Raw genomic sequence first — 12190 nt, 5'->3', positions numbered from 1 at the left:
CTGATGTGATGCTGGTAGCTGTCACAATCAGGAGGTCCACCAGGGGTTCCTTGTTATTCTATCTAATTTACAGGGCTCCTTACATACTGCTCTGGAAATAATTATGTAATGTGTGACAGTGTGACTTGATCCGCTGATCCGTCTCTAGAATGTTCTAGTCCTGACTTCTGGAATGTTCTAATATTCTACCTGGTTCAGAGTTGCCAAATACAGACATGTTACCACTTATTTGGTTCAGTTTCTAGACCGGGTCCATATCTAGAATTGGTCCAGAACGGTGTAGACCGCTTGGCTGGTCCCTTCTGGAATAGATCTAAAGTCTAGAACAATTCTACTGGAAGTTCTATATATATGGCATGATTATTGTGCTTCAAAATAAATTTATAGAGCCCTCCTGGCATTATTCACTGGTTGTCATATTGCCGGAGCTGGCGCATTCTCCAAGTGCCGGACGATCCCAGCCCAGAGATCTTTCGCCTCGCCCACGTCGATGTCTTCGAATCGAACATTCTCCTTCGCGCTCCGGACGACCCGACAATCGTCGGTGTGATCGATTGGCAAGGAGCACGCGTCCTCCCGCGCTGGGACGAGCGTTCCGGTCTAAATCTTACTATGCTCTCGCTGGATCTTCCGGAAGAAGACAGAATCCGCTTGAAGGCCGTCTAAGCACCCCGACTTGGGCTTCCTGTGGCAGCCACTGTTTGGCTTTCTTGAGAGCAGACCCACATGGACCGCTGACAAGGCCATGATGCAGAATTTCATACATGGATGGTTGCTCCCGGACGAACTGGACAGGCTTTTCACTGGGTTGCGTACGCTGTCCTGATGTATTAGGATGCGGTTGGACTAGGTGGTCAGTCCAGCAAGCCCACAATTCTGGCTTAAATACCAGTTTTTCAAAGGTGAAAAAACACACACTTGGTTGATAAACAAGTTCAGAAGACTACGAAAGTTTCAAGTCATAAATGATGGAGGATTAGATGTTTGGTGATCTGAGGCCCGTAGTCATGGCATACCCCACCATTCCTCGCTACTCAAGGGCCTTTGAGCAAATGTAGGGTCGCGCTCGGTTCCCTCGAGCGTGGAGTACTCCCATCGGGGCCCAACGGACTGCCATGCATCCTGCTTCACAATCCGCAGCTTCAGATATGGGCAATCCGCAAGCGCTGCCGGGATGTCGAGGGGGACGTCAAGGCCGGGCGTGCGCAAGAAATGGCCGCGGAACTCGGTTAGGCGGGTGATCCCTGATTCGGAGGGTAGGTCGACGGTGCGAGCTCGTAGCAGGCGTACGACAAGCGCGTCCGACATACATCGCACATTGGTGATCTCGAGGCGGCGCAAGGCGGGACAGAGGGTGCTATCGAGGTCCGGCAGTACCCGGGTGAGGTACTCGTCGTCCTTCATCGGAGATCCGGCATGCTGTTTCGGCTCTCCATTCAGTTGCAGTCGCTCAAGGGCGGGGACGAGCCGGAGGGCGGCGGCAAGCATATCGGTGCTCATGTCTTCAATCGAGAGCATGAGGTGGCGGATGTGGCCAATGTGCTGGAGAATTTTACTTGCGGTGAGGTCCTGGGCGATCAGCGCAGTGTGTAGGATTGGGGCGTTGATGATAGCAATAGCGGGTGACACGTCAACACCCCGCTCAAAAACGCCAATATTGAGTGTGGTTAACCTCGGCAGTGCAAAGCCCGCGGCGTCCTGGGGAATCAGAGGCCGGCCGCGGTCCATGCTGACGGCTAGGCTCTCGAGCGAAACACAGTGGGGCAGGAAGGGGAATGGCAACGCAATCGCCGTCTCTTGCATGGTGACTTGAATGTCCAGCGACACAAGATTGTGCCATGCAATGTTCTCGGGAAACAGTGGCACACGGCCCTCGGTAGTCAGGTGGCGCAGACTGGGTGTGGCCAAGAATGGGAGCTGTACATCGCGGACTGGGGAGAGATCCATCCTGCGAAGTTGTGGTACATCGTGAGCCTGGAGCTCTGACAGGGCCCACTCATCACTGACTCGGAAATTGTGAAGCGACAGCTTCATGTCCCGCCAACGCGAAGCAGCCGCGAGAAGCACGGCGAACAGCGGTGATAGCTGAGTATCGATCATATCTGGCGCTTCTTCAATGTGTGGATGCCGCGACAGATACAGAGAAGCATCCAACGGCGCTGCCGCACCCCTATGAAGCCACCGAGCTAAGTTTTCCGCCACCGGTCCGGCGCGTGGGTGAGCTACAGGTGGAACGACGATGTGAATTGAGGACCACAGCTTCGGCATCGCCAGAGCCAAGTCCCGCCAATATCTGCACACCCGCGAAAGCAACAGCGGGCTCTCACTCGGATGCATCGCCGCGCCCCGATTTTCCGGGAGCGTTTCGAGGAAGACAAGGCGCAAGATTTCCTCTGGCACCCGCCGCATGGGCGCCACCAGCGCCGTATGGGCATCGATGAAGTCTCGAAGTTCATTGCGCTTCGAGTTGACCGTGTTCAGCAAGTCTTGCAGGCGGACGGCCTCCGCGTCGAGCTCGCCGAGCTTTGCGGTTTGCGACGCGAGAAGGGCGTGGATCGCGTCGCATTCCGCGTCGGTGGGCGCGGTGTTCGTATGGAGCATCGTCTTGAAAGGAGACTCATCCATTTGCATGTCTACACATGTTCGGGTCAGCGGCCCATCGTACGCTTTGGACTTACTGCTAGTCAGCGCGAGTCGAGATGGTGGGCGAAGGCAACGTGAAGCGATTGATATCATGCTTCTTTTTCCCGATTCCCCTTAGGGCTCGTTCGGTAACGAGAAACCAGCGCGGTTTCTCGACAGAAACCAGTTTCTCAGCAGAAACTGAGCTTCTGAGCACCGACAGTGTGACTGTCAGCGGGCTGGAAACCATCGTTGATCTGTCCACAGATTGATTTTCCATCAGTACCGCATCATTTCGGATTTAATCGGAGTACATCGGAGTGTCCAAGACAAGCAAAAAAAACAAGTGTTACGGGGGAAACTCTGGGTGAAATGGAACTCTAAAGCTACCAATGTAGCATTTCAATCTATAACACTTGTATTTGGGCATTTTTTCTTCCTCAAAAGTACGCAAAGAGTGCTCGTGACATAAATGTCACATTGACACATCTCGGCATATTATGATGCTAACTCGTTGGCCGACTAACCGAACAGTGTTACCCACCTGTGACTGATTCTGCTCAGAAGCTCAGTTTCTGCTGAGAAACTGGTTTCTGTCGAGAAACCGCGCTGGTTTCTCGTTACCGAACGAGCCCTTAACCCCGTTTCCTTTACTTGGTCCGCTGGCTATGAGTATACCTGTCGAGTCTCGACTCTGAGACTTGAGGGAAGTCAAGTGTGGACCAGCACGGTGGCAACGTTTACAGGACTCTCGCCGAGAGTCGAGGAGAAGTCGATAGAGAAGGCGACGTCATCAGTGAGTCAGACGTCACATCGATAGTCACACTTTTTCTCGCCGTCAATGATTGGTCAATGATGGCGAGTGCAAGGTGCGTGGCAGCGCTAACGCCCCTTGCTCCTGACCATGACAACGACGCAGCTCCAACTGCAGCCCCCCGCATGAGACACCCGCTGCGGAACGCGACCCGAGTGTAGTAGGACAAGCACGAAGTCGACGATGTTAACGGCACTGTCGCTGCCGTCTATGGTGACACTCGTGGGGCCTGCCACGTCACCACAGCCAGCGCCAATCGCCAGCGCTGACGACGAGCGGCGGCGTCCCTACATACCTTCCACCCAGGCCCTGTGCAGACCGGTGGTGATAACGGACGACGTCGCAGCGAAGCTCGGCCCGCCGGTCCGCCGCCGCCGCTTTAACTGCTGCACGACGGACACGAGTGGAGACGGAGTATGGGCAAGGTGGTGAGTTGTCTGTGTAGCCCTTCGCTTATCGTCTAGCACCCTTCCATCCTATCATTATCCCTCTTTTCCCCCCTCCCCTCTTGTCCCTGTCAAATCTTTCTCGCTTGTCCCTTCAAGTTCCTCCCCCTCCCTAGTATTCGCCACGACTAACCGACCCCCAGCTCTGCAACAAATGTGGGCTCTTCGAGAGGACCCACTCCCGCCTCAGCCCCGAGCAGTTCCCCCACACACGCACTTTCCGTTTGTTTGACTTGTCCGCTGCGCCGACCCCGGCCCCGGCGAACGGGCGTGATGTCAGTGTAACATAGGACATATTGCGAATAATATGCAAGGTTCATTGGGTTCCAGATGCACCATGATACACTGAGAAAGGTATGACGAGATGATCTCTTCGTCATCTCACGATTGGCAGCCTGCATCATTTGTGAACGCGGGAAATGGAAAAGAAGCATGATACGAATCACTTCACGTTGCCTTTGCCCACCATCTCGATTCGCGTCTACGAGTAGTAAGTCCAGGAGCATACCATGGGTTGATTTGCCGCTGACATGAGAATCTGTAGGTATGCAAATGGATGAGTCTCCCTTCAAAACGATGCTCAATACGAACACTGTGCCCAGCGACGCGGAATGCGATGCCATCCACGCCTTTCTCGCGTCGCACACCACAAAACTCGCGGAGCTCGACGCGGAGACTGCCCGCTTGCGGAACTTGCTGAATACTGTCGTCCTGGAGCGCAATCACCTTCAAGACTTTGTTGATGCCCACAAGGCGCTTGTGTCGCCCATGCGACGGGTTCCTGAGGACATCTTACGCCTTGTATTCCTCAAGACGCTCCCGGAAGATCGTGGCGCGGCGATGCACCCGAGTGAGGGCCCGCTGTTGCTTTCGCGGGTGTGCAGATACTGGCGGGACCTGGCTCTGGCGACGCCGCAGCTGTGGTCGTCAATCCATATCGTTGTCCCACATCATTCGGAGTCGGACAGGGTACAACAAGTGGTGACAAGTCTCGCCAGGTGGCTTGAAAGGGGTGGCGCCGCGCCGCTGGACGTTTCGCTGCATCGGTCGCGGCCGCAGTGGCGTGGAGATTTACATGTGAGTGCGGAGCTACAGATGGATGCCGGTTCCGGGCCCGGACCGTTTCCACTGTTTTCTGCTCTTCTCGCCGCTTCTCCGCGCTGGCGTGACATGAAGCTGCTGCTTCACTATTTCAATGACCAACAGGCCTTGACAGTGCTCCAGGCGCACGATGTACCACAGCTTCGCACCATCGACCTCTTGCCAATCCACCATGTACAGCTCCCTTTCTTGGCCACACCCAGTCTGCGCCACCTGACTACCGAGGGCCGTATGCCACTGTTTCCCGAAAACATTGCATGGCACAATCTTGTGTCCCTGGATATCCAAGCGATGTACAGCATGGACCAACCTGCGCCTGCTGTGTTTCCATTCCCCTTCTTACCGCACTGCGTTTCGCTGGAGAGACTAGCCGTAAGTATTGCGGGCGGTAACCCGCTCATTCCTGGGGGCGTTGACGCCTTTGCGCTGCCGAGGTTGACTACCCTCGATATTGGCGTGTTTGATGTAAGCGTCAACGTGTCACCCGCCATCGCACTTATCAGTACCCCCATGCTGCACACTGTGGAAATCGCCCAGAGCCTATTCACTCCTGACATCCTACGCCATATGAGCCACATCCGCCACCTCGTGCTCTCGATCCATGACATGCCTACAGAGATGCTCACCACCGCCCTCCGGCTCGTCCCCGGGTTGGAGCGCCTCCGGCTGATCGGAGAGCCAACACGGCCTGCTGATCCACTGCCTGGCTTCGGCTTCCCCCACCTGAGGCAGGACCCCGATTATCTCGCCCAGCTCCTCCCGGGGCCGGAAGGCGCCGTCTGTCCCGCGCTGCGCCACCTTGAGTTAGCTAATGTTCGGTACGCCGCCGACACGCTTGTCATACGTCTCCTCCGCGCGCGCACGGTCGATGTCCTGCCTGGCGCGGGGATCGCGCGCTTGACCGAGTTCAGCTGCAACTTCTCGCGCGGGCCGGGCCTTGACATCCGGGCGGCGCTGGCAGACTGCTCGGGCCTCAAGCTGCGCACTACATACCACCATGTGCACCAGTGGCCTGGGTACTCGGCGCTTGAAGGGACAGAGCGCGACCCCGCCTTATCCGAGGGTTCTTTTAGTGTGGACGACCGTGACACTATATGGTGGGACATGCCGTGAGACAGGCTTTACTATCGCATTGTAGTAATTTTTGTCAATGATGAGCTTTTCAAACAAATCCCACATTACAGTGTGCTCTTTCGAGTTAACAAGGTTGGGTGAACATGTGGAAAAACATGTGATGTACATATCAGGATTGCATTAATGATTAGTGTAGACCATTATTATATTAAGCTTGATTATCACACTATATTATTATCATTATTGTCCTGTATACTTACCTGGTGGGCAAAATCAATACTATATTATCGTTCCATATTATATTAGATACAATACAGTAATATCGAAATATCCTCATAGTTATCCTTGCACATATAATAAGCCCAAGAATTCTGAATGAGCCACAATGATAGTTGGTTTGGCAGCGTCTTGATAGCTTGATAGTAAGGACATCCAAAACTGTTACAAAGACTTGAACAAAGAAATCATTTTGTGTGGATGTGAATTTCATTTCAAATTGCGGTCAACGTTTGCTATGTACAACCACCGGCCAGTCACGCATCGGTTAGGCGACCCGAACAACCACCTTGCCGACGTGATTCTGTGCCTGCATATACGCGAACGCATCCCGCGCCGCCGCCCATGCAAAGACTTTATCGACCACTGGCCGCGTAGTCTCGGTGTTGGCGGCCATCAGGCGGGTCATTGCTTTGAGCCTAGGTGAAGTCAGTGACCGGAGGAAAATGTGTGGAGGCGGTGACGCACTGTGCAACGCTACCTACGCTGAGCCCGCGTATCTTCAGTTGCTTCCAAATGCTCGGGCCGATGATATCAACGGCTGCCTCAGTGTCCTGCAAGAACCCATGTGAACATGCTGCTCTACCAACTTTTGGTTGACTGACCAGTCCGCCCAGAAAGCCGAGAATATCTATACTTCCCCCGAGCCTGGTGGCTGCAATCGATTTGCGGAGCGATGAGTTGCCGACGACCTCCAAAACACGGTCAACGCCGCGGCCGTTGGTCAGCCGGAGCACTTCTGCGTCCCAGTCGGGCGTCGTGGCATAGTTTATGGTGTGCCGTGCGCCGAGTTTCGTGGCCACAGCGAGCTTTGCGTCGGAGGAGGATATGACGATGGTTGTTGCACCTGAAGCAACGGCAAATTGCAGCCCGAATCTGAAGTTGCGTCAAAAGGGGCACACGCAATGATTGCTATGCACTGACATGGATACTCCGCCCGTCCCTTGTATCAGCAGCGTATCACCCGCCTTGACCTGCTCGAAGCCATCGATGAGCGCATTATACGCGGTCAGTGCCGCACACGGGAGTGTAGACGCTTCTTCGTAGGACAGATGGTCAGGAATAGCGACCAGGCCCTAGAAAGAACCATCATAGTGAGAATGTAAGCTTCGGCGGAGTCCCGACACGCACATGTGCAGGGAATACTCGATACTCCGCCAAAACACCATTGACAGCCGCCCCAAGGGTGTTGCCTATAATCTCTGGACTCATGGCATCCTCATGAAGTAGATCGGGGTAGAAGTTCGCCATCACACGGTCGCCGACTGCCCACTCTGCCACGTCTTCGCCGACAGACACGACGTCGCCTGCCATGTCGCTGCCCGGCACTACGTTGTCCAGGACACTATAAATGATTAAAAATTACGCAAAAGAGAGAAGAAAAACACTGGCGTACGGAGCGGGGTACGCGCCGTTGACGACGAGAAGATCACGATATTGCAGAGAGACAGCCCTGATTTTCACCAGGACCTCCGTAGATTTGGGTTTTGGAACCTGTACGTCCACAAGCTTTAGTCCTTCAACGGAGCCAGCCTGTCTCCCATCAGCATGATCATCCTGCACTGGCTAGGGAGTTGATGCGTACAGCATGGACCTCGTATTGGCGCGCCGTCTGGGGAATAGACATGTTCTCTCCAAGCGTGCTGCGTATGGATAAGTGGCTAATTGGCGTCCCGGTTTTTGGTCTTTCGCAGCTTGAAAGTGCGTACAGCTTTAATATCCACCTCTTTCCGGACGCGATCCGGCTTGGAAACACGACTTATCTCGCGGCGGGCGCTTTTGTCATGAATGCGCTGACCAAGGCGATGAGAAAGATGACAGCGTGGGTTTTCTTCAGGTTCTCGTGAAAGAGGGGAGGGAGAGGGAAGCGTCCAGCCGCACTCCTGTGCGATGCCGGAAACGGGCTCTACGATCGTGAGTCGTCGTCGTCGTCGGCCACGTCGAGTTGACGTCGTGGAAGAAAAAAACGTGGTGACGTGACGTGACGTCACATTGATTAATATTGCCGCATGATTAACGGCTTAGTCAGAATTTTGTTCTTGGCGGCAACCCCCACCTTCTCCTTCGCGCGTGGCGTTCGGATGTCCGCCTCACCTGGAACTTTTAGCTACACATTTGCGGCATAGCCTGGTCCTCGCTCCAGGCACGCGGCACGGAGTAGATATGTGGCTGCGCTAACGCAAATCCGATGAGGCGGTACGTTTTGTTTTTGCTTCCGCCTGTTGCTTTTCTACGGAGGTCGCTGTTTAGCGGCCAGCATCATGCCTGCACCTGACGCCCTCAAGAGGGTCCTGCAATACACAACGAGCGCAGCCGAGACGCTTCGTGCAACCTCCAATGGCGTAGGCGGCGGTCTTCCGTTCGTTGGGAGTGTGTGCAGCATTGTGCTGGCGCTCGTCCCGGTCATTCAGGTGAGTCTTCATCGAACAAAGGCCCTGTACACGAGTTAGAATCTCCCGCAGAATGTGAAGGCCCAGCGTCAACGCTCGTTGCAAATCACGGAGCGCATCCACCAGCTCCTCTGTGTGCTCTTGGCCGCATCGACAGCTCCGTCGCTTCGGCTGGGATCTATGAAGACGTTAGTGAATATGGGGCGGTGTACCCGGTGCGCTTCTGTGTCTTATCCCCCTGTGTATTCCAGAATATTTACAACGGATTCACAGGGTCTTACAGCAATTTCATGCATGTCTCCAGGCACAACAGGCCCGCGGAAGAATCCAGCGCTTGCTGAGGAACACTGAGATCGTCAGACAGCTTGACTCATGCGAGCGAGAGCTCAATGCAGTCATTGAGGCCCTCAAGGTATGTTCTTTCCCTCACCCCGGCTACATATGCCAATGAGATTTTAAACAGCTCGAAATGAGTGGAGCCCTCGCAGACGAAGTCGGGATTCTTTTGGATGATGTAGAGCTGCGACAGCACGAACTACTGGAACTATTGGCGTCACGGAGCGAGAGTGCGGCGTTGGAATCTGGGTCGATGGCGCGTTGTTTCTTGCTCTCATGACACCACATACTTATATGATCTTAGAACGCATCTAGGACTTTCCTGGATAGCGCACTGTCGCTTTCCCTTCTCCCCGCCTCGCCTCAAATATTTCACGGCCGCGACACGGAGCTGGCCTCCCTCGTCTCTCTTCTTCAGCCCCTTTCCGACGCCCCCGCACCGCGTATCGCGATCCTGGGTCCGGGTGGAATGGGCAAGACCGCGTTGGCTCTGACGCTTCTCCACCACCCCGCAATCGCCTCTGAATATTCAAACCCCAATCAGCGCCACTTTGTTTCATGCGAAGCGCTCTCGACCGCGCAAGACCTGGTCCGTGCAGTCGCGCAGCATGTCGGCGTGGAGGCTCCCGCGGCGCAGAACTCAGTGAAGGTCCTCATGGCAAAGCTGAAGGAAGGCGAGCGATGCATCATCGTGCTCGATAATCTGGAAACAGTCTGGGATTCTGACAGCGCTGGTGAGACGGACAATGTGGAAGACTTTCTGGCGCAATTAGCAGAGGTGGAGCATGTTGGGCTAGTGGTACGAGCGCGAATTCGTCTCGTAAATCCAGCTCAATTAGTGTCAGGTCACCATGCGAGGGGCGGAAAGACCCGGGAAGATCAAATGGACAAGACCGTTCCTGCCCGTCCTGGAACCTTTGACAGCAGAAGCAACTCGGGAGCTCTTTATGGACATCGCCGAGGCACCTGACCTTGAAGTAGACAACACAGCTCTTGACGAGCTTCTACTTCTGTCGGACAATCTCCCGCTTGCCGCGAGTCTTTTAGCCTCAGCCGCGTCTATTGAAGGATATGCAGCGACTCTGACTCGCTGGCGCCGGCGTGGCAACAACTCGAACACTGTTTTCAGTGAAGCTGAAGACCACAGACATAAAAACGCCAGCCTTGACATTTCAATTCACCTCTCGCTGTCCAGCCCACGCATGCGGTCTGCCCCCTATGCATGCGATCTCCTCTCGACACTCTCCCTCCTCCCGGATGGCATATCAGCAGAGGAGCTATATGCCACCGGTATCCACATTGTCGACTTGGGCCACCATGTCACGACCCTTCTGCGTTTATCCCTCATCTATATAGAGACTGTCCCGTCAGCGGGCGGAAATTATTCCAGCCAGCGAATCAAAACTCTGGCACCGATTCGCGAGTATATCCGGCGCACCCACCCGCCGCCACGGCTCCTCACCGATCCCCTGCTAGGCTACTTCCAGAACCTCCTTGCAATATCGAATTTCTACTCAGACCTTGCCGACGGCGGGCTAATCCCGCGTATTGCGTCGCACTTCGCCAACATACGAGAGCTGATGCTGTACGGTCTAAGCGTAGCCCGGCCAGAACAACTGTCGGCCATCGGGAATGCGATCTTGGACTTGAATTACATGTCATTTGTGATGCTGAAGGGCCCAACGCCGTTGCTGGAACGACTGCCGGGTATTGTAGAGGACACTAATGATCTGCGTATCCGTTTACGGCACAGCTGTCAATATATCGTCGCTCGTGCAGGGGCCGTCGACAATGTCAAGGCAAAAACTTTGATTGGGGAGAGTCTCGGGTATATCAAGACGGTACACTTTCCTGTGGATCAGAGTAGGTCTTGTCTGCTGGCAGAAATCCAATGTTAATGATAATCCTGCAGTTTTGATGTTGTACAACGCAATCACTGCCTACTACATGCCGCGGGACCTACCACAGTCCATCAGATACAACGCACTTGCGTCGGAACTCGTCGAGCGGACGCTGGACAGCAAGCAGAATATTCTGGTGCTTGACAGCAAGTACCATCTGCTCATACACGACCACGACGGGCAAGGCATCCTTGAGCTCGTGGAGCGGGAGCGGGCGTTCGGACGGACAGACGTCGTGTGCACACTGAAGGCGATCAACGGCCACCGCATGCTCGGCCATCTCGGGCGGGTCATCGAGTTGTGTGCGCAGGCACGTGAAGAAATTGCGCGCAGCGGGCTGGACAAGTCTGACCGAGCGCTCGCGATCCTGGACTTCAATGGCGACGCGCATCTTGGCCGGACCGAGTTCGCCGAGGCAGAGGTGTATTACACCGAGTTGCTCCGGCGGACGGATTTGTTGACGAGCGCCGGTTGGCATGTTCATGCACAATGCATGTTGGCGCTGATTGGCATCCGAACGGGTAAGGAAGAGGTCGACATTGCCCGTTATCTCGACCAGGCGGAGAAAGTATACCGGACCCGCGGTAGCTCGCGGGTGGTACAGGCCCTTTGGCTCAGAGCCGAGCTTGACCTTCACATCCGCCACGACCTATCGGCCGCACGAGCGGGTCTCCTGGCAACTGCCAGAAAAAGTCTTGGGATGTACACTGATATCCTGCTGCCATGTCTTGCCGCGCTTGGGGACGTGCGCCTAGGCCTATTCAATGACGAGACTGAAGCCTTCCGATGGGCGCTGGTGTATTTGGTTACAGCGAGGAAGACACGCGACCAGGTTGCGCTGCTATATGGCTTGCGGTGTCTAGCCGATGTTTTGCCGAGCTCAGCTCAGGAGACCTCGCAAACTTTGTTGCGCACTGCGATGGATGGCGCTAAAGGGATTGGAATTCGTCGGCTCGAGACAGACTGTGTTAAGAGATTGACAGTAGATGAGTGAGATGTGATAGGCGTCACGGTTGCGTATCATACTTATTTTTTGGAGAAAGTTTGACATTTTGTATCAAGTCCAAGGCTGTTCCTTAGTTGGTTCATGTTACAGTGTATGTATATCCGGAGAGCAATAGAAACAGGTAGTGCTGTCCACAATTATATTATGCTAGAATATATTTTGAATATATTCGAATAAATATGATTATATTATGCCCTTTGCATATTCAGACCCATTGAATATGA

The 12190-nt window shown here is 54.5% G+C and overlaps 4 protein-coding genes across 4 annotated transcripts; 2 read left to right on the top strand and 2 right to left on the bottom strand.

Moving 5' to 3' along the window:
* Positions 1-1005: 1005 nt before the first annotated feature.
* On the bottom strand, positions 1006-2601 carry MIND_01285200 (F-box domain-containing protein; the record flags this gene model as incomplete). Its single annotated transcript, XM_037369322.1, has 1 exon — positions 1006-2601. One exon carries the CDS (start codon positions 2599-2601, stop codon positions 1006-1008), a length of 1596 nt encoding a protein of 531 aa, XP_037214528.1.
* A 1713-nt stretch (positions 2602-4314) lies between these two features.
* On the top strand, positions 4315-6096 carry MIND_01285100 (F-box domain-containing protein; the record flags this gene model as incomplete). The annotated part of the gene is made up of 2 exons (XM_037369321.1): positions 4315-4372; positions 4427-6096. 2 exons carry the CDS (start codon positions 4315-4317, stop codon positions 6094-6096), a joined length of 1728 nt encoding a protein of 575 aa, XP_037214527.1.
* Positions 6097-6601: 505 nt separating this feature from the next.
* Positions 6602-7960, bottom strand: MIND_01285000 (Alcohol dehydrogenase superfamily protein; the record flags this gene model as incomplete). Its single annotated transcript, XM_037369320.1, has 7 exons — positions 6602-6752; positions 6802-6887; positions 6939-7209; positions 7258-7409; positions 7465-7678; positions 7730-7866; positions 7919-7960. The coding sequence occupies 7 exons, from the start codon at positions 7958-7960 to the stop codon at positions 6602-6604; spliced, it is 1053 nt and encodes a 350-aa protein (XP_037214526.1).
* Positions 7961-8594: 634 nt separating this feature from the next.
* On the top strand, positions 8595-11954 carry MIND_01284900 (NB-ARC domain-containing protein; the record flags this gene model as incomplete). The annotated part of the gene is made up of 7 exons (XM_037369319.1): positions 8595-8744; positions 8796-8938; positions 8997-9135; positions 9187-9308; positions 9375-9858; positions 9905-10922; positions 10972-11954. 7 exons carry the CDS (start codon positions 8595-8597, stop codon positions 11952-11954), a joined length of 3039 nt encoding a protein of 1012 aa, XP_037214525.1.
* Positions 11955-12190: the final 236 nt, after the last annotated feature.

Source organism: Mycena indigotica (genome assembly GCF_014461135.1).
Source record: "Mycena indigotica strain 171206Taipei chromosome Unknown Mind.scaff0013, whole genome shotgun sequence".
NCBI lineage: Eukaryota > Fungi > Basidiomycota > Agaricomycetes > Agaricales > Mycenaceae > Mycena > Mycena indigotica.
This window is presented reverse-complemented; position numbering and strand designations above follow the sequence as displayed.